This window comes from Lycorma delicatula, chromosome 1 (genome assembly GCF_047948215.1).
Source record: "Lycorma delicatula isolate Av1 chromosome 1, ASM4794821v1, whole genome shotgun sequence".
In the NCBI taxonomy this organism is placed as follows: Eukaryota; Metazoa; Arthropoda; class Insecta; order Hemiptera; family Fulgoridae; genus Lycorma; species Lycorma delicatula.
In genome coordinates this window covers 87,770,734-87,793,428 of record NC_134455.1, presented here as the reverse complement: position 1 = coordinate 87,793,428, position 22,695 = coordinate 87,770,734, and the positions used below count along the sequence as shown (strand labels likewise).

Genomic DNA, 22,695 nt, shown 5'->3' with positions numbered 1-22,695 from the left:
TTGGCATTGTTTGTATGTTTTTCCAGATAGATGCTTGGTTTATCATTCAATATAATGTTTATTGATGTAAGACAGGTTAACTTTTATTGACCAGCCAGTTATTATATTACTTTTCTGATCTATGAGGGTTATTTTTTTCAAGATCCGATCGGTCGCGAAATAAAAACCCGCACAAAAATCGGATGAACCTTTGTGCATATGTGTTGCGCAGTGTCTCTAGTATGGCCTTCAATCACGCCGCGTCACTTCGTTTAGTTCCGAACACGCAGCTAGCACGTAAACATGTCTGCAACGATAGCAACTCCCGTCAAGTGTGAAGTGCGTGCGGTAATTCGATTTCTTCAGGCTGAGGGGTGTAATGCAGCTGAAATTCATAGACGAATAAGTAATGTGTACGGTGAAATTTCAGTGAGTGACAGCAAAGTGTGACAATGGTGCAGGACGTGCAGATGTTCATGATGCAGGCGGTCAGGGAAGGAAGCGAGTGTCAACCGATGATCTCGTTGAGCGAGTGGATGAGGTAATTCGAGAAAATCATCGGTTTACAATTTCTGTATTGAGTGATTAGTTTCCTGAAATTTCAAGATCAGCTCTCTACACCATTGTGAGTGAGATACTTAATTACCGCAAACTGTGTGCAAGATGGGTTCCCAAGAGGCTGCCCGACCATCACAAGACAATGAGAATGGACACCTCCCTAATGTTACCTCCAGCGGTACCACAATGAAGGAGAAGATTTTTTGAACAAAATTGTCACAGGGGACAAGACATGGGTCCATTATGAAACTGAAGAAACAAAAGAACAATCCAAACAGTGGATGCATTCTCATTCTCCCAGTAAACCAAAGAAGTTCAAGCGAACCTTCTCCAACAGAAAGTGTATGGCTACTGTCTACTGGGACCGGAATGGAGTTCTCTTGGTGGAATTCATGGAACGTGGCACGACCATCACTGCAGCCTCATACTATGTGACTACAACATCTACGAAGGGCAATTCAGAATAAGCGGAGAGGAATGTTGTCATCAGGCATTGTCTTTCTCCATCACAAGGTCGCACACTGCAGCTGTAACAAAGAAGCTCCTGCAGCGTTTTCGTTGGGAAGTGTTTGATCACCCACCATACAGCCCGGACTTGGCTCCATCTGATTTTCACCTCTTTGCTCACATAAAACGCTGGCTAGGAGGACAACATTTTGGCACAGACATCGAGCTGCAGACCAGCGTAGAAACATGGCTGAAAACACAGGCGGCTTCGTTCTGTGATAAGGAAATTAGAAAGTTGGTACCATGCTACGACAAATCTCTAAATCAGAGTGGCGACTATATAGAGAAATAGCATAACTCTGTAAGTACTTGTTACAAATAAAAAATTTTTTATTTTCACTATGGTTTTAATTTCGTGACCGATCGGACCTTGAAAAAAAATAACCCTCGTATTTTGTGGCAGCATGTTTTATATCATTTGTATATAAAAGTTAAAATCTGATTAAGAGATGGAAAAATTAGAAATTGTTGGGAATTTGATTGAGGCTGTGATATGGGGATGATAGCCAAAAAACACCAAATTTTGACCTCAACATTATTCTCGTGTGTTGCATGAGAGGTAAGGGTCTTATTTTTGGTCATACACCAACAGAGTTATTGAAATTGACATCTTTGTATGAGATGTGTTGGTTCGTTAATGTTTACAGATACTATAAAGGATAAACATTATTTTCAACTTCAATAAATTTTCTCTTCCTTTTTGGTGTAATTCCTTGATACTTTTTTTTATGAAGAAAGAAAGCTAGTTTTTCTAGGTTAAAGTTATATGTCCATGATTCCTTCTAACAAAGTTTCTCCCACAGAAATTTTATATTTATTATTATGATAACAATTTAAAAGTTTTCAGTAGAAATATTTATGTTTGTTTTTTGGTGTTAGCATTTGTGTTATGTTCATCATGGGGGACATCTATTTAGCTATCTATACTGATAATTATTCTTTTTTCTCCTATTCATGGATTTATTCTATTTCACTGTTTCATAATCGAATAACTTTAATTTTTATTTATTTTGTTGTTGGTTTTCCACTGCTGTAGATATTTTTCATTATACTAAGTTTTTAAATAGTGATGTATTTCATTTGATATTGCATTTCTAAGTTTTGAAAATGTTATCACTGTTCATTATTTTAAGGTAATTAATCCAATTACTTTATTAATCCTACCCTACTAAAGGGCATTTGTATGTATGTCTGTTCCCTGTAACTTAGCACTGGAATGTACCAATCACTAGTGGAAAATCCCGATTCGTTAGTACATGTCTCACGGTCAGGTGTATACTAATTATATTATATATCGATATATTGCATATATATATCAATATATATGCAAAATATATATATTAATATATTTTTTTTATTTATGTGATTGTTTTTCTTCATAAAATAATGAACTATAACCAAAAAGTAGGCACTGGAATGTACTAATCACTAGTGGAAAATCCCAATTCATTAGTATTAATTTGTAGAGTTAAATTTCTAATTTAAATTTCTTTATATCAATTTTCATCATTAAAAAAAAAAAATTTTACACAAGAGGTAATCAATTTTAGATACCTAATAATCCCATTCTGAGATGCCATACATCAGGGCAACCCACCTGGAGGGCCTAGCGGACCCAGCTAGTTTTTGACTTAAAACATAGTAAAATATATATATATATATATATATATATATATATATATTACACCATACAATAAAACAAAAAATTTCTGATAAAAAGTTAATATCTAATTACATCTAATTTTGTGTATTATCTTAACTGTATACCAATTTAACCTACTGTATTTTATAACTGGAGTCAGGAATGGAATTACATCTGAAATGAGAGATTACATTATCTCATTGTGTGCATATTACTATTGCTTCAACAAGAAAACTTTGCTTCATACTTGTGTATTACTTATCAGCCATATTTATTTGCATCATAAATTTTTAATCTGTTTATACAGGTGTGGGGGGGGGGGGCGTATTGCATGTAAAAAAAAACATTCAGTTATATGTGGTGTATATTAATGTAAATGATTTGATGGTTTTTGAGTTAATTTTTTTATATAATAATGTCATATATACTTAATGAACAGAAGAACAATGATTTGTATATTATGTTTAATGATGTTTAGAATGTTAGTGGTATTATACAATCACTGTAAAATATGTGGTTGTATTTGATATTTGCATGTTTTTTCATATAATATATATTATTAAATCAGTTTTTTCTCATGATTTCTGATTTGTTGTTAGCGTTTGTAATATTTGTTAAGTTGTTGTATAATTTTGATTGTTTAAAAGAGAAAAGTGATATTGTTATTTAGTGGCGAGAAACATGAACTTGTTTTTTTATCCGTAAATTTTCAAAATTTTTAATTATTGATCAAAAGAGATGATGCAGTCACTTGCTTTAGTTTTATAAGAAGTAAATAGTATGCCATTAGAATCTAAAATGAACTTCCATAAAAAAATTGAATATAACATTATCCAGTATATATTTTGTCTGAAACAAATTTATATTTTCATTGTCAAAATGGAAATTGTGTTTTTAATATAAAATTGAAAGAATAACAAAAATTACGTGTTAGTTGTTTACATAATTGTTTGTTTAGGTAATATATTTGGATAAGTCTATTATTATGCAAAAAATTTAAGATAACTGATAAGGTGACACAACTTAAAATTATGGATGTAAATCTGTACAGGTTAACATTGACTGTAGAGAATTTATTTCCTTTCAGTTGTATGTTGATAATAGAGATGTTGGGAGAGGAAATTTTAAGGTTATGTTATATGTGTAGTTAAATTGTTTAATTATAGCAAATGATTGTTGCAGGATTTATTTTAAAGTGCATTGTAGATTCTAATGATGTATCATCATTACCCTAAAGATCATAATGATTTTCTGTTTTGTTTCATTTTTTCAGCTTAGTTGTTGAAAATTAATAAGTTACTTTTTGCATGCGTTGCAATAAAGTGATATCTGAAAAATTCTTACTTATTTCTTTCTTTTTATATGCATGATAACTCTTCAATCTTCTTTTATTCAGTGTGATTGGCTTTGATGCAAATGAATCCTGTCTTGAGATGATTCTGAGTTTTCCATTTTCCATGTGGTACCCCTTTCAGTGTTATAAATTTGTTAGGAATATCAGTCACTCCTCATATTTACTAGTAGATTCACTTGTAGAATTAATAAGAACTATTGCTTTTTGGCTAGAAAAATGAGGCATGACTTAGACGATGGGTTGCTGCCACTTGATAGTAAAACATGATTGCTGTAGTTTATGGTTTATTTAGTTGTTTCACATAATTCTTCTAACTGCTTCCTTGGAGATTAGAGAGAGCTATTGGTAAATACTTGTAATGTGTCATCATCGATGTCAGCTAGCCACTGAAAATTGTGGAGTACTCTTTAGTACCATATTGACGCTACATGGATGAACAGGTCCAAGCAGGGGAGGCGTACTCTGCTGTTGAAAAACAGAGCACTGCTCTTGTTATGGATGTAAATATTTCCACCTGAGTTTGATCTGTCCGATTGATGTTATAGGCTTGTTTATTTTTTAAGTTAAAAAAAAGTAATTTGCATTTTAGAGAATAGTGTTGTGCAGGAGTTAAGTGTGGATTACAAAATATTTAACTGAATAACTTTTTTTTTTTTTATTGATGAGAGAGTTTACAATTAGAAATTTTTATTAAAATATATTGAAGTAATGATGGTAAAGTAAAGTAAGAATATATTAGAGTAAATGAGAAAGAATATTTTAAACTCAATTGTATAATAAATTATTAAGTTTTTGGTGGTTTAGATAAATACTGTCTACATTACACCAAAATAAGACTACAGGGTAACTCTATGAAGATGAAGGTGATTAGGCAAACATGTGAGGTATTATATGTAGCAAACACATGGATTGAAATTTCAAAAAGTAATGTAAAAAGAATCATTTAAGGCAGTCTTCATTATTGATAATAGCTCTTTTATTTTAATAATTTTTTATTACTGTTTTTTTTTTTTTCATTTATCTTTTCAATGTCTTGTTTAATACTGTAAAATTAAAATTACAAAAAAAATTTGTTTTTGTAATTTTATTTTTTCTAGAATATGGTGAATCATCTACAACTTTACTTCTTTTTTTAATTGTTCAATCTTTCCAACCATGGGCTTGAACGATTAATAATTAGTAGTTAGTCCGACGTGATCAGAGATGAAATTGTTCTGCAATATATGTATTTATCTAGCTGATAGATTAATTTATTCTGTAAAATAAATATAATTCTGAAAGAGAAAGGAATTACTATTCAATATCTTCCATTATAATAAATTTCATTGATGGTGTTTACACTTTGTTTAGTAACTTTTAATAACACTGGGGCATTTAAAATACCCCTTTGGGTGATTATGATCACTTTTGGGTATTGAGTGGAAGTTCAATCTTTGATGTTACTGTTGGTCTTCTTACTAATATTTTTTTTACAAGAAAATATATAACTACTCAAGCAGTAAAAATTAAGAATGAAGGAGGGATTTTAATATGTAGGCGTTTTTAAAGTATGGCATTGAGAGAATATTATTTTATAATAATTTTACATGGGTTTTTTTTATTTATTTACTAAACAAAAATAATGTGGTAGAACCTGTTAGGTATATTTTGCTATTTAATAACATTCTTCATTCATTTGCTACAATACTTAACTATATATATATATATATTGTGCATTTTAATATTTCTTACTTTTTATCGAACTTAGTTGTTAAGCTCAGAGGAATGTCATCGATTGCTTTTTTTAATCATGGTGGATAATTTAATATATTTGATTTGAATAAAATTGCTTTACTTGTTAGGGGCATGTGCAATTAATTCATCTAACTTTTTTACATTTAAAAATTTATGAAGTCTTTTTAATGGAATGTGTTGTTATTAAAATTGGATTAATACCTTGTGGTAAAAGGTAGGTTTTTGTTTTAGAAATTTATTAATTGATATGTGATTTTGTTTTTAGGAGCAGGGATTTAAATAGAAATATTAATTGGTAGTATTTAAAATGAAATGGATTTAATTTGATTTCATTTAATAAATGTAGATTTAAATAGTAAAGTGTAAACACAGATTTTCTTTTGTGGCTCATTCATAATTTGTTTTCAAATGAGTGACTGTTTACATCTTATGAGGTTTTGTCTCTGTTCTCATAAATAACTTACAAAAGTAAGAAATTAAATATATATTTCAGAGGAAGTTTATTATGAATGTTTTGTTATAATTTATTTTTAAATTAGGCTTTCTATTTATTTTCTAAGAACCTAGATGCACATAATATATGTACTTTAATAGAATAAAATAAAAAAATTAGGTAAAAAAACAAACTAATAATAATTGTATTGGGAGTTAAACTTAGGACCTATTGTATTTATCAACTAAAATATTAAACCAGATCAGTGTACAGAGTTAATTAAACTGCAAACATAATAGGATTTCTTATATTTTTAAATTTCATTAGGTATTTTTTTAAGTTGGATTTTGTTTGTAATTATGGAATTTTTTTTTAACATAACTGACTTATTTATTTTGTAGAGAACTATAATTTGTTTTGTCATAATTTAGTAATATTGTTCACAGAATTTTCTGTTGGGCTTAATTTTTATTTCCAATTTTCAGTTTATCATCTTAATAAAACTTAGAAATTTTAAGGTTAACTAATCCTGTCAATTTGAATATTGTTTTATCTGTAATTGTTCTAATATTGTAGATGAAATTAGTACTTAACATTGTTAATGAACGGCATTTTGTATTCAAGATCTAACATATTTTATAATTGAGAAATCTTTTTATGATTTTATTTTTTTCAAAATTTCTGTTTTTGTTTATTCAATTTTCTTTGTAATAGGAATATTATGTATGTAATCTTCTGTACCGTTCTTTTGTAATTTCTGGAAATAGAGAGATTTAGATTTGCGTATTTCATAAATTAGAGTTCTGTAAAACTTCACTGACACCATTGAGAAGAGAAAGAAATTTCTGCATTATGTATGACCATGTATACAAATGGTCCTTCATAATTGGTTTTATATGATTTTCAATTTTATATGAAGTGACAGAAAACCTTTTTGCGTTTAACTAGGAACTGATAAGCAGTGGGTTTTTTTTTTGTGAAAAATAAGTTTTCTTGATTTTCCATCATTTCTCAGTGCAATGTTGATCCTGAGCTAGATTGTCCCACACAATGAAATAACATTACTTAACATATTCTAACAGACATTCCATCCCTAACAGACATGATATTTATTACTTTTAGATTACCTTGGACATTCCAGTTGTATTTTTTATAATTTATTTTTTCAGTAGCTGTTTTCATAACATCATATGTCTCTTTCTTATTAACATCACAACTGACCTATGTAGAGGGACATTTTACTATTATGAAGCAGAACTACTTTTAATTAAAACTATATTTTGACAAATCTGTGAAAAAATACTACTTTTCAGATTTATGAACTTGCCCTTACTGTAATGTAAGTTTATCAGTATGCATACAAATAAAAACCAAATTAATTTATCGTTCAAATATGGCACTGCTGATATGTTAATTAATTTAAATAATATTAACAATTAATAAAATCCACTTTATCAGCACATTGAGATAAGCTCTAGAACGTATGGCTTACTTGAAAGCCATCATCAGGAGTTAAAAATTATTACATTAAAGTCAAAAACTAAATATTTATACATTTTAACCTATAATTTATTAATTTTTGACTTAATGTAATATTTTTAACTCCTGATGATGGCTTTCACGTAAGCTGAAAAATCTAGAGTTTATCTCAATGTGCTGGTAAGGTGGATTTTATTAATTGTTAATATTACTTAAAACAAAATTATTTTATATGAACAGAATACTGAGAAATATTTTTCTGACAGTTAAAAAATAATTTAGGTTTTTTTTTAATTTTGATATTAATTTCAACTTTTTGTCTTGTTTATTAACACATAGCTTAATTCTTATTAAGTTTAAATTACTAATCAAATCATGTAGTTCACCTGTTACTGCTCATCAGATTGTATCTAAAAGCCTGCAATATTGTCGTCTTTTTCCATTATTCCTACTGACGGGATCTTGAAATGAGGTTTAGATCTGATTACATGTGACAATAAGGGATAAAATGCTGTATGCTTAGATTTAAAAAAAATCAAATAAATTGATTAGGCAAAAATAGCAGTTTGTAGTGTGATTATTTTGGTTACACTGAACTGTATTAACACCACATTGGTGTAAGGCCCTTCATGTACCTTTTGCTAAAGTGTTAAATAGACCATTCAGTTAGTTAATATTATATGGTGAGTCGTACCTTGGTTATCTTATCTTTCCTACAGCTAAAATATAATCGATAAACTATTTTACTTAAAGATGTAATTTTTTAATGTAAACATCAGACAAATAAAAAAATATCAAAGTAAAATAATACACACTTCTGAGGTATTATAAGATTTTACCTTACACCCACAATTACTGATTGAATTTTACTTCATTTCTTAGCACTTTAAACTAAAAAGAAATAAATACTATGGAAAGTATGTAAACAAACAAACTTGTATATTTTTATCACATGTTCATATTTATGGATGCTTTCCAAAAGGGTATGATGCTGTAGGTTGTGATATTTGTTGTCACAAGTAATAAACTTAAAACATTAGTTACTCATTTGTAATGCTTAATATTGATTAAAAATTTTGGAATTTAAAAAAAATGAAGGTTAAATATAAACAATCTTACTTCAGATTCATTTTTAGCATTAAAACGTACATGAAAATTCATAATTCATAAAGAATTTTTATCAGTGTTCATCGATTGCCATTAAATTGTAATAATAACATTAACTGGTTTGATTTGTATAATTTTAATTTATATCAAATTAAATTTAAATCTAGGTGTTTATTAAAATATGAATGAAATAATTGTATGTGACAGTGTAATGTTGACCATTTATTTTGTATCATGGGATATATCCCATTTGTTTTAATAAATAATAATCTTAAAGAAAGAAATATGATGTTTTATCAGCAATTATTCATTCATTACTTTCTTGATAATATGGTTGATCTTGTAATTATTGATTTTGGTTTAGTCTTTTTACTTGTCAAATTTGTTTATTTATTATATAAAACATATTGAAATAGTTACTTGGAAGTTTCCTCTAATTGTTTTGTAGCGTCTATACTCTATACATTTAAACTTAATTAGTAAATTATATTTACTTACATAAATGTGATATAGTTGTTCATCATTTTTGACAGCATTCCACACTAAACCATTATTGTAATATTTTTTACACTTAAATTATCATTTTACTTTTTGCATAAAAAGCTTTCACATTAATAAATTTACTTATGTTTAAATTTTTATGTTATCAGATTTGTCTAGTACATGGTTTGTTTTTTTGTTTTTTTTTTTTTTTTATAAATGTATGGAATGTTTATCAGTTGTGAGTATCTTTCAACATTCTTAATTGTTACGCAATTAAAAATTAGTAATTTGTTTCTGAGATTTAAATAACTGATAATATTGTTTGCAGCCTTATGTTTTTATTCGTGCTTCTTTTCTGTGTATCTGAAGTTATTTCTGTATTATTTGACATAATTAACATTATTTTAAGAAACTTATTTTAATAACTTTATTTTCATTGTTATCATTTGTTATTTTTCATTATTATCACTTGATCGGTTTGATACATTTCTCTATTTCTTTCTGTTAAACACTGATCTTTAATCTCTAGATTTATTACATATTAGATCTTATTATAGTAGGCCCAGCAAGTGTACGAGCTTGTGACATCATGAGCAAACTGCGTATTACTACTTGACCTGAAAATATCTACTCTGTGTATCAAATCGAAGTATTACTTACTATCATATTGTACGTGATAACTATCATATTTACATTTACTAATTATAAACAATACGTAATTAGTTCTTTTATAACCTTTATTTGTACTAAATTATTCATTTTTAATAAAAAACAAAAGCTTACTTGAATTTTTTTCATTCATCTAATTCAGACTTGTAGCAAGTTCATCATCGTTGCTATACAAATTATTGTCACTGGAACTTTCATTTTCACTTTCCAGCTTTCCATACTCTTTTTCAATATTTTTTACTTTTTCACAATAGGGTTTCCATTCATCTTCATACATGGAATTAATTTTCTCCATAGTTAATTTTTCAACATTTGTGAAAGAAAATGTTGTATTATGACTCGCCACATGTCTTTTTATGGCTGACTGTACCATCTCAATCGGATTGAATACGGGCCGGTACGGTGGAAGTCTAAGAACACGATGTCCATTTCAAAAGTTTCAAAATATTTCAAAAGTTCATCTAAGTGAAATATTTGTACTTTAGTTTTATGTAACTTTACTAATTCATATAACTGTGGTTTCAGTATTTTTTAACTATAAGGAAGATGTTTTTACTCCAGCCGATCGGTCATATCTTTTCTTCTGGAGTTAGAATTTGGCACTTTATCAATACCTATATTGTGATAAGGGGCTTTATCAACAACTATTGCTGACATTGGTAGAAGATTTGGAATCAATTTTTCATGCACCCATTTCATGAAATTGTCTGTATTCATGTTGTCATGGTAGTTACCACTTTTTGAACTGGCTTTCCAAGTTAATAGTGCATTGGGAATAAAACCGATTTCTTCTCCAGCATGAATTACTATTATACGGTCAACTTTATTAATCGGCACATGAAGTTCCTCAACAGTGCAATCAGACTACGACTTTGTCGAACAATACAAACTTAAGATGATGTATGTTTCATCCAAATAAACAATTGTAGCATTGCTTTGTCTGTACTTAACCATTGCCTGCAAATATTCAGTTCTCTTCCACATGATATCGGGTTTCTCAATTAAAAGTTTTCTGTTATTTTCAGTTTTACACCATTTGAAACCTAACTATCAAAATAACATCTAAAGTTGATTCACTGCCTTTAAAATCAATAGATGGCGAAGTTCTTCTTGCTTTATTTTTTAAAGTAGGTAATTCATTCTTTAAATGAAATTCATTAACTGTTCTTTTAAGTACACCTAAATCAAAACTGTTCAGTCCACTGATTTTGATCGTTTTGAATGTCATTTATACTTTTTCATCATGCTGAAAGAACACGATTGGGATGTTGATTGAAGAATCATGTCTTTATTTCTTTTCTGAGTTTTTGAACCTGTGTTCTTGATATCCCACAAGCAGCAACAGTTCTTTCTTGCATTAACTATGGATTTAAATTCTGCCATAATAAACCGCACTAATAACACACGAACAAATATATTACAAAAAATTTGCGAAAAACAGTGAGTAATTATAAAATAATATAACCACACAAAAATGCTTTCCGAATAACTTCACTGAACACACTGGACTGAAGTTTATTTCTTTATACATACATTGTGGACTATAGATGACAGATCAAAATATAATCATGATGAAAGACATCATTTCTAACTGCATGTATAAATTTTTGTAGGCCTGTACATAATATTAATCTGAGCATTAGTCATTGGTTAAGGAATTGTTATTGTTTACAAGATTAAGTGATTAAGCATTTTATACACGTAATCAGTTCAAGTGGAAAGAATTGAACACATGAAAACATAAGTGTATTGTTTGTTAGTAGAAAATGAAATAAAAATAATAATTATGCGTAAAAATAATGTTTTGGAAAACAATAATATAATGTGATGTCACAAGCTCGTAGATTCACTGGGCAACTATATCTTTATGTATTCTAAACCTTATCCCTTACATTGAACATTTACATAATCTTTTACATTCAATATTTCCTACCGTTACTAAACTAACTCATCCTACATGTCTTAATATATACGGCCTGTAATTCTAATTCTTCTAAGAATTTTTTCTTCAGTTCATCTTAAAAATCTGTTTGTGTTTTTTCCAATTATATGAATATTATCAGTATTCTTGATTAATGTTTTAATTTGTTCTTATTCTGTGTAAGTATTTAAAAGAAAACTTTCTAATTTCTACTTCTATATTTTATGTAAAAAAATAATGTTTGGTGTAAAATCATATGGTCTGATTTCTGTATAAAATTCCTCTGTCCCTTGTATTTTGTTTATGTTTGTTGATGTCTTGATGCATCATGGATCGTGTGTAATTCTTTTACCTAAATAAAATAAGTCTTTGTCATTATGTTTACTTATCTGTTTACACATTTTCTGTTAACATTTCATTATCTTTGATTTCCTCTTGTTTATTTTCCTAACTGAAACCTTTCTAGTATATCAGCCAGTGTTTGTTATGATTCATTTGTAGAGTAGTAGATATTCAGCAATTCTTAATATACTTATTCTTTTTCCTTGGGTTTTTACTCCACTCCCACATTTTATTGCTCTTACAGTGTCTCATTTTTATTACTTTCACCTATTTTTACTTCCTTGTACAAAGTAAAGGAAGTATTGAGATCGTGAAAAATTTCGGTTTTCAGATTTCAATGGAAATATCCATTTTGACCATCCCTGAATCCATTTCAACTAGTTTCAGCATGACATCTGTACGTATGTGCGTATGTACCTTGCATAACTCAAAAATGATTAGTTGTATGTTGAAATTTTGGATTTAGAACTGTTGTAACATCTAGTTGTGCACCTCTCCTTTTGATTGCAATCGACTGAAACAAAAGTGTCCAAAAAACCCAAAATCCAAAACATTTGGATTTTGGACTTTTTCTTAACTGCAGTAATAAGCTCTCATTGAGAGCTTTTCAACGATTTATCACAAGTGGTATTTATTTTCATTGGTTTTCCAGAATTACATCCAAATAAAATTTTAATTTTATTAAAGTGACAAATGAGGAGGTATTGCGGCAAATAGATGAAGAAAGAAGCATTTGGAAAAATATAGTTAAAAGAAGAGACAGACTTATAGGCCACATACTAAGGCATCCTGGAATAGTCGCTTTAATTTTGGAAGGACAGGTAGAAGGGAAAAATTGTGTAGGCAGGCCACGTTTGGAATATGTAAAACAAATTGTTAGGGATGTAGGATGTAGAGGGTATACTGAAATGAAACGACTAGCACTAGATAGGGAATCTTGGAGAGCTGCATCAAACCAGTCAAATGACTGAAGACAAAAAAAAAAAAAAAAAAAAATTTTAATTAATGAAATATTTGGATCTTACAAGGGAAGGCACATCGATTCAAATCAGACTTCTTTTTTTTTTTACTTTTTTTAAATTTATTTTATTTAATTTTTTTTTTAAATTTAAATATGTTGATGTTGACTTAATTATTAAACCATGATTGTAAAAACATTTTTACAATAAATAATTTAATAATAATAAAAATAAAAAAATATAAAAAAATGATAATTTTATGTACTTTTGAAAATGTGTATATGTAATGTAAGAGGCATTATTACATATGTGTATATGTAATAGATTTGGTGAAACATCTATTAGTTAATATTAATTGAAAATTGCAATTTAGAATCATATTATTTTTCGATTTTATAGTTTCATTTTATTTAATTATTCTGGAATTAGTGTTTAATTTTATCTACATTAAAGTTAACTGCAGAGTGACTGAAAAATAGATCCTCACAAGAACAACATATTCACTGAGGCATACATGCCCGATCTTTAATAAATTGAAAAAAATTCTTATCTTTTAGTTCTTTACTCCTCTAATATTGTCAGACAATATTCTCCCTAAGTTGGAGTTGATCATCTTTTCGTTTATTTGTTTTTTGTTGTCAATCATTTATTCACTCTTTGGTTTGATATAATTCTTCTGATCTTAAATAAGTGTACATGTTCTCTAGTTTTCAAATTTTCTCTCTATATTCATCATCCTCTTTTAATCTTTTTATTCTGCCTTTGGTTTTAACATTTTCTTCCTCTTCATAATTATCATCTCTTAAATTTTTTTCTTCCCTTTCATATTTATTTTCTTTTTTTTTGAGATATGTTATCTTTTTTCCTGTATTTTTGTTTCTTTATCATTTTTGATTATTCACCAAATAATCCAGTAATAGAAACAGAATATTTTACACCGTAAGGTCGAAATTAACATTCGTAACCAATATACAGGAGTTCACTAAATGGAATAGTTTAATTATTATTAACTTTTATTTATATGCACACCAGAAATCTAAAACTTTTTTTAATCTGCAACTCATGAAGATTCGAATAATACTGATCTAATAGTACAAATAATAAAGGGACTTTTATTCTATCCTAATATTTCATGTCAGATTGTTGAATTAATAATTCTATAAATACTCTATGTTAATAAAAACTAATATTTCAGCAATTGTGTTACTGTCCATTTTATCAAATAATTGGAGGATCTTATCTCATTTCCAAATGAAATAAGTTTAAATGAAGTGCAGAACAAAATGTGTTTATGTAATTTAATAGGCGTACAAGGGAGGTCATGTAGTGTCCACTTCAGATCTTTAACTATTTAACCATCCAATTATAATTTAATCCTAATTTGTATTGTTTTATAGCATGAAAGCTAAAAAGTAAAATGGTAGATTCTTCTATCCCTGCTCCAACTTGCCTTCATTAATCTTCTTGTGTAATCAGGGCAACCCATTTCTGATCCATCAAATTATCAGTCTTTCTATAAATCTCCTTAGGATACAGGCTGAAATTTTATAATTTAGTTGGATTCTTCTGTTCACACCATTCTAAGGATGAGCAAATTTTGTTCCTTTGGGAACCACATACCTATTCGTAGATTGCTCCTTAACTTCTTGAGAAAAAACAGTCTCTTTGAAGCACATATTGTAACTGGTCTATGTTAAATCCTTGATTAGTAATTTGCTGCTGCTATTCTGGTAAAAATTTTGTACCTTTCAAAGAATTATGGGAGGGACAGGTTGTGTTTCCCAGAGGAGCTTTAATCTATGCTGTGGATGAGGGGATTCATTTATTTACGCTATGGTAGATTGTCCCTTTCTGACAACTGTTCTTTTTCCTTCTCTTTTTTGGTTCTGTGTGTGTAAGTCAGGTCCTATCTAGACCGTGTGTGGAATTCTGGATCCTGTAGAACCATCACATTCATGATGTAATCTAGCAATTTGGCCAGTCTGTGAACTTATCAAAAGATACTACTATTCCTGTCAAGTGGCTGTTTAATAAGTCTGAATTGGTTATTGGGTAATCCTTATAAAATAAAAAATAGATAAATTCCTGTGCATTTCAGTTTTCCTTAAATTGGTTTAATATTTAATTTTGGTTACTTTATTAAATTCCTTCTCAAGATCTGAAGAAGCCATATGGATAATCATTTGTTTTCATCAGCCTGCCTTCAAAGTGTGTTCTGAGTAATAAATACCTATCCTTCATTATAAATATGTTCTTTTTATTTATTTATATTTTTATTTTAAAATATAATGTTATTTTAATTAATTTTTATCTTTTGCATTCGTAAATGGCTTTCATCAGTAGTAATTAATAGTTATTTAATAGTAATAATTAATTCTGTTTGCAGTGATTATCTTAAGTTGAGTATAAAATGAAAGTAGGTTATAATTTTTTGATGTGTTGGCTCATACACTATTTCAAATTTATTTTTTTTCATTGATGATACGAATTTATGTTTAAAAACATTATAATATACGCTTAAAAAAATTTATTCACTGTGTGTGATCTTTAATTTCCATTATGTAGTATTATTCTTTTCAGATAACTTTAAGTACAGCATCTCTCAAAATTTATTATAGTACAGTAAAACCTGAGTAAACGGAATTTCATGGGACCGAAAATATTTTCCGTAGTTAATGGATTCCAGTGAATACAGAATATACTAGTGGATTATTCAATTAAAAAGAAAAAATATGGTAGTGTACTTACCAGAATTCCATTTCATTTTCAGCAATTGATTGTACAGTAGTTTTTTAGTGAATTTGTAAGCACAAAATTTCTATCTTATGTTAGTTAGCATGTACAGAACAGTGTACTGGATTGTTGAACAATTTTGTATACTAATTTAAAAAATCGTAAATTTTGGAACTGATAATTTTGAGGAATAACAAATTTCAGTACCTTAAACTAATACATTGATAAGTAAACATAATTTAAATTAACCTAAATGTACTTTATTACTGTTCATTATGTAATTTACTCTTTATTATAAGAAAAGATATTGGATATTTTTTTTATGCTGAACTTTTACTTTCAGCTACTCTGTTTTCTGTCAACATTCTGGCTTTACAAATTATGTTAAACAACTCCGAATCATTTACTATAATTGAAAATTGCTGAAGGTCTAATAGGTTGGATAATGCTGCACTGTATGATCTAGTTTTTGTATCATTCATTCCTGTTGTAGCATTACTGTTACAGTCCTTGTCATCGGAATTGCTTTTGTCTTCGTCAGTTTTCTCTCAATGGTGATCAATAAATTCATCTATATTTTCTAAGTTAGCTTTGGTCTCTTAATAAGTTGTCCATGTTAACAAAATCTTCAGCAATTATATTTTCATAAGTTCTTCCTGCAAGTCATCAAATGTCATAAGTTACGTTTCTGTAGCTGTATGCAATTGAAACCAGTGTTGAACCATATCTGCTGATACACATTTAAATGCTTCCGACAGCCAAATTATATAGCGTTGAGCACTGATATAGATTTAGTCAGTTGAGTAGTTGACCATGACATTTAAGTAGTTGCTAAGGGAGATTTCATTAAAAATCTACAGTAGTGTAATTTGAGACATTTAATTACACCCTGGTCCATAAGCTGGGTAACGCTTCTTATATTTGGTGGGAACCAAGCTAATTTAACACGGCTTAATGCAATATCTGGCTGACATGTGGTATTATCTAGAAAGAGAAGAACATGTCTATTTTGCTGCTTCATTCTTGTGTTAAACCCTTGCAACCACTCCTCCATAGTATGCAATGTCATCCATGATTTTTTGTTGGATCTTCATATTACAGGAAGATTGTCTTTATTAATGGTTTTAAAATACTTAAAACCATTTTAAGTATTTAAAAATACTTAAAATAGGCTTAAGAAAGGCTTATCAGCCTTTCCAATAACGAGTGGTTTTCCCAATTCTCATGTTATAAAACCACAAACAAAAACTATCAACTTTTTCTTGGAATGCTTCCCTTCTGTACAATGTTCTTCTTTCAAACAAAGAGTCTTACTTGGTAGTGCATGATAAAAAGATCCGGTTTCATCCCCATTTGCAATATTTCTAGGTTCGTAATTTTCAGTCAGAGTAGTGAGTTTTGTTTTCCAGTCAGTTACTGTCTCATCACACACATTTCCAGCCTCATTACATACTTCTTTAAACACAATTTGATGCCGCTTTTTAAAACTTTCCAGCCAACCATTTGAAATGCTGAAATTGGTGCTACCAATTTCCTTTGCTTGATGCTGTACAGTTACCAATGAAATTGCTAATTTTTTGCCCACACGTTACCAAATCACAAACAATTTTATTAATTTCTTCATTGCCAGTTTTTCGCATATGCCTTTTAATTTAATTGCTCCCTTTTAACCATTCAATTTTTAACTCGTTTTTATTTTTTTAAATTTCATAGATTTGAGTCTTAACTAAGCCAAATTTTTTGACTAAGTATTTAATCAACACTTTGTCTTTTTCGCTGGTTTCGATTACTTTGTTTTTTGTATTTAAGTCCAACACAACTCTTTTTTTCGATGCCATACTTTTTACACAATATCTGAAAGAACTCTAAACTAACAATTGCACTGTACAGTTCAGTATTTTAGATACTGAACTATAATATGGATCCATAAAAATAAAAAAAATTAAAATTAAAGTGACAAATTCAGCATATGAACAGAAAACAAAAATGCATACAGACAGACACACATACACACACACACACACACGCGCGCGCACGCGCAAATAAAGAAGGCTTTGTTATAATAAACAAACACGTCACATGGATAAGTTAGGTATAGTGGCATTACATAATTTAAATAAAAATTGACTCGAGATAAGGAATGATGAGAGTATGTTAAGTTATGATTCACAGGGCAGTAGACATAAAGGCTAGTTTACTGTAAGTAGTCAAAACAACGATGACTATGCCGTTGCCTGTACAAGGTTTTAACACTATCTGTCTGTCATCACCTATTATGATTGGTAACGAGTTACTGAAAATGTAAACATTTATGTAGTGTTAAATGCGAATTTATCAGTTACACCTCTGACATGACAGATTTTTATTTTTGTTTATGCAGGGTAATTTGTAACAGTGTAGTACAGTATATTGTATATAGTATGTATACGAATTCTATTTTATATCATAGGAAAATTTAGTATACTTTATGTATAGCATTAAAAATGGGCGTATATATTTTTTTTGCATAAATTACAGTACTCTACATGATTCTTAAAAAACGTTTTCGTTAACTCATGAGATTTTTTCCATTTCTGCGTCAGCCAGGTTTCCATTATTTCAGGGAAAATTAACATCATATGTTTGGGAAAATTCACAGGGGGAAATTTTCCATTGTAGAGGATTCTGTTAAATCCAGGTTCCATTAACTCAGGTTTTGCCATAGTTTCTAAGCTGGATTTTGTTGACTAATTATTATCTTGTAATATATTATATTTTTTTACATATATTTTTTCATTTCTGATTTTCATACTGGAAGTAACCATATATTTTTATTGAATCATTTAAATTTAATTTTTTCTTATCAGCAGCACATTTATAATGATGTTTCCTATGTAAAAATTTTGTATCAGTGTATGTAATAAAGTAAATCCTAAGTATTAGAAATGAGATAAGTCATAGCAGAAATTGAACCACACCATTTAGTTTTATCAGTCGGTTGCTTATCATCTGAGCCACTAAGATCACTTTTGAACTAAGATATTTCATTGATGATGTTATTGTTATTTAGGTTTGATGGTATATTGTTTAAAGTTAATATCTTGACAGTGAAAGTATAAAAATGTTGTTGTATTTTGTTAAATAAAATGTTTATATTTTCTGCATTAATTACATTATTCTCTTTTTTATACGCTTATAAAATTTCTCCATTGCATTTTTGTATTGTATTACTTTGTTGTTTAATACAACTTTAGAGAAAGTATTAATTGTTGCTATTAGAATTTTAAAATTTGCAATTATACATTTACTTCTGATGCATTTTTAGATAGGATGTTCCAAAAAAACTCAAAAAAATTAGACATGCTTTAATGAATTTTACTTACCCTATTTTAAGTAACTATAATTCAGATTTAATGACAGCACAGTAATAATATGGAAGTAACATTCTATTATTTTTTTAAATGTTTGAGGGCTGTACTCAAGCATCTTGCTATCCTGTACTGCATCCTGTTATAATTTGTAACTAAAGTTTTTGATTTGTTAATACTAGAAATATTTTAGTCCTTGTTTCTAAGGTTAATAATGTCATTTGATTTAGTATATCCATTTCTTTAATATCATTTAAATGATAAACATTGTTTTTTGTTACATTTTATTGATTGTTGAATACAAAAGAAATGTTTTCAGAAGTGCAAGCAAGTCATTTACATTTTTAATTATTTGAAAATGCCATAACTTTTGTCTTGCTGTTTAAGTTTACGAACAAATTATTAATTATTGAGGTATTGTAATCCAATTTAAGTAAATTAATGAACAGTGAATTATATGTTTGCACGTTATGTTCTTTGTTTTTGATAGAATATATTGATTAGGCCATAAATTTTCACTTTATTCTCTTATGATCATCCTCATAATAATATTATTATTAACTGCCATTTTGTTATAAAAATTAATATTTAGTGTGATTATCATTTAATTAAAATGAATACTTGTAACGTTTTCACATTAATAACTAGTACAGACAGTTGTAGATTTATGTTATTACGTGTAATTATTAATCATTAATTCATTATAGTACAGAAAAATTGTGTTTAAAGTAACTACAATAAGAAAAAAATACATATTCCATATTTTATCATTTTCCATGAAAATACTGGAAACTAAAATTAAAGATGTTCGATGAAGTTTTCCAAAAACGTTAATAGAAATGACTAGGGGGTCTGTTTGGATTTAAAAAAAAAAGGAAAAGAAATATTTATAAATGTTTACAGATTAATGTTAAGTTCTTACATAAAACCTTTTCTTCTGTGTATACAGTATTTAATTCAAAATTAGAATTTTCCTTCCATTTGAAGTCTCCCCTCTATTCCTTGATGTTTTTAATAATGAAGTGTAAAAGATTACTGATAATTCAAATTTTTTTTCAGTAGATTAAATTAAAGATTTTACTGAGAACCATCTGGGGATTATGTTTTAGTAAAGAAATTCCTATAATTAATTTTTTCCATTAAGTTTTCTTTGCGTAAAATTTCTTTTCAATTCCTAAATTTACAGGAAGTGCCATTATATTTGCACTAAAGCAAGCCTGATCTTTTTCAATTTGCTTTTCATGATATATTATTTATTTACTATGTCCAATCTTTCTGTCATGCTTAGTATACCCTTGTTTACGTTTTTGTTTGTTTGGAATTCTCTTCCAATTAAAAAACCCTACCATTCATTAAATAAACATTTTTATTTCTATTTTTGCCTCTGGACTAATAATTCACTCTTTAATTTTTTTCTGCCCTTTATTGTTTCTTCCATTTACACATCATTCAAACAATGTGGAAAGGCTAGATCTTAGTTCAGTTTTTGTTTTCTTCATATTATGACAACCCAGTTCCTGAAGAAAGTATAAATAAGTTTTTTTTTTTACTCTAGTCCAATCTTTCTTAAAACTTTAAACAATTTATTTCATTTTTTTTATTGTTAAACTTTTTTTGAGAGTGTACAGATGGCATGTTGGTGTATAACCTTTCTTCGACCTTTGAAATAAAACTGGTCTTCACTTAGTACACTACCTTTTTCTCTATTATTTTATGAATTATTAGAGTTAAAATTATATCATGGTAACTTTATTTATCTTCTCCTGCTAATGTATTATCGAAATCTTGAAATGTTTATTGAAATCTGAAAGTATTTTCCTAGTCTCAAATTCTTTATATCAATTTTTAAAACTTATTTGTCATAATTTGCCCAAATGGCATAATAATTCAGATATGTTATCAGTTACTTCTGCTTTATTCTTGCTTAAATTTTTCTGTGTCAAATTCAGAAAGTAGTTTAGACTCTTGTGTAAGATCATCAATTTCTTTTCCTTCTATAGCACTTAATAATATAATAAATAATAAATTAAATATATTAAATAATGTGGAATAATTTTCCCCTATTCAGTCCTCTATGTTTCTTGTCATCTCTTGCTCTTCTCTCTTTACTCAGCTTTTCTAAGTCATAAGAAGTAGAAATACCAAAAAAACCTTGAAAACGTGTAAAATATTTTTAATTAGTGGATAAATTTACTGATTTATCAAATATATAAAGTTGTGTGACTCAGATATGTACATATTCTTGTTAATTCCTGCAGTTTTCAACTCGGTTATAATTTTCCCTCAATTGAAACAATTTTTCTGTACTATTAATTGATAATAATTTAGTAATATGCAGTTTAATGTGTGAAGCTTTGTCTATTCTTTATTACTATTTTTTTTTAAATTAATTTTTTTTATAATCATTATTTGATGTATTATAACTGTAGTGTTTATGTAGTTGTTATTATTATGAGCATGTGTGTTGTATGGGTTAACAGTGGTATCTTCTCACCACAACGCACCTCGTCCTGGTTATGGATTGAAGTCTTCCACGTTACCTGCATCAGCACGTTACGATTCGGTGAGTAAAGCAGTTGTTTGTTTTTGTTTTTTTTTTTGAGCTATGCTTATAACTAATCATATTTCATCACATCATCTGGCTTGTACAACTAGAATTTGTGAGTATGTATAAAATATTTTCGTACATTTTATGACTTCTTAACTCCACCTAACGTTAAATATCTTCATATTTGTTGGTAAGTAAGTTTTTATTGTGAACAGCAAGTTATATAAAAATGTTATAGCTTATCCAATTCTTTTTTCCTTATTAATTTTGCTTTACAATTTATATTTTTTGTAATTAATAATTCATCATTTTGCTTTAACATTTTTAAAATCAGAATAAATGTTATAGTTTGTAATTACAAAACTGGTAAAATTTAAGGAGCCAAGGAAAATATATATTCTGTATTACTCTTCTTGTTTAAATTTTCCATTAACATATATTTAATATTTATTTGTTTCAGTTATCTTTGTATTAATATATTGATTTGTATTTTTTTTTTGGAAATTCATAAATTCTTTATTTTAACATTAATTCTGCTTTACACAGTAAATTGTTTGATTCAGCCTTTTTTATCTGGAAAGTCCCTGGTTTGAATCCCAATCATCATGGCATTTTTCATTCGTTAGAAAAAAACAGTTCTGTATTACCATCCACAAACTATAAACTTGTATGGTGAATTAAGCAATCATTTATAAAAAAACAAAATTTGCTTTCAGTTAATATATAGTTTTGTAATTACAAACTATAACATTTATTCTGATTTTAAAAATGTTAAAGCAAAATGATGAATTATTAATTACAAAAAATATAAATTGTAAAGCAAAATTATGTTAGTAATGATGTCAGTGGATGGCTATGATGTTTTTTTATAGTTATGTTGTTCTATAAACAGTATGTTAC

The 22,695-nt window shown here is 28.2% G+C and overlaps 1 protein-coding gene across 15 annotated transcripts in view; it reads left to right on the top strand.

Moving 5' to 3' along the window:
• Unc-115a (actin binding LIM protein Uncoordinated 115a) overlaps positions 1 to 22,695 on the top strand; it is a 430,063-nt gene that overhangs the window by 380,949 nt on the left and 26,419 nt on the right. For 3 of the 15 annotated variants that reach the window (XM_075357631.1, XM_075357612.1, XM_075357651.1), the window contains one exon: positions 21,728 to 21,810. The exons of the other annotated variants lie outside the window; for them this stretch is intronic. In XM_075357631.1, the coding sequence (XP_075213746.1) occupies positions 21,728 to 21,810 (83 nt within the window). The remainder of the gene's footprint in view (positions 1 to 21,727; positions 21,811 to 22,695) is intronic. 15 annotated transcript variants of the gene reach the window in all.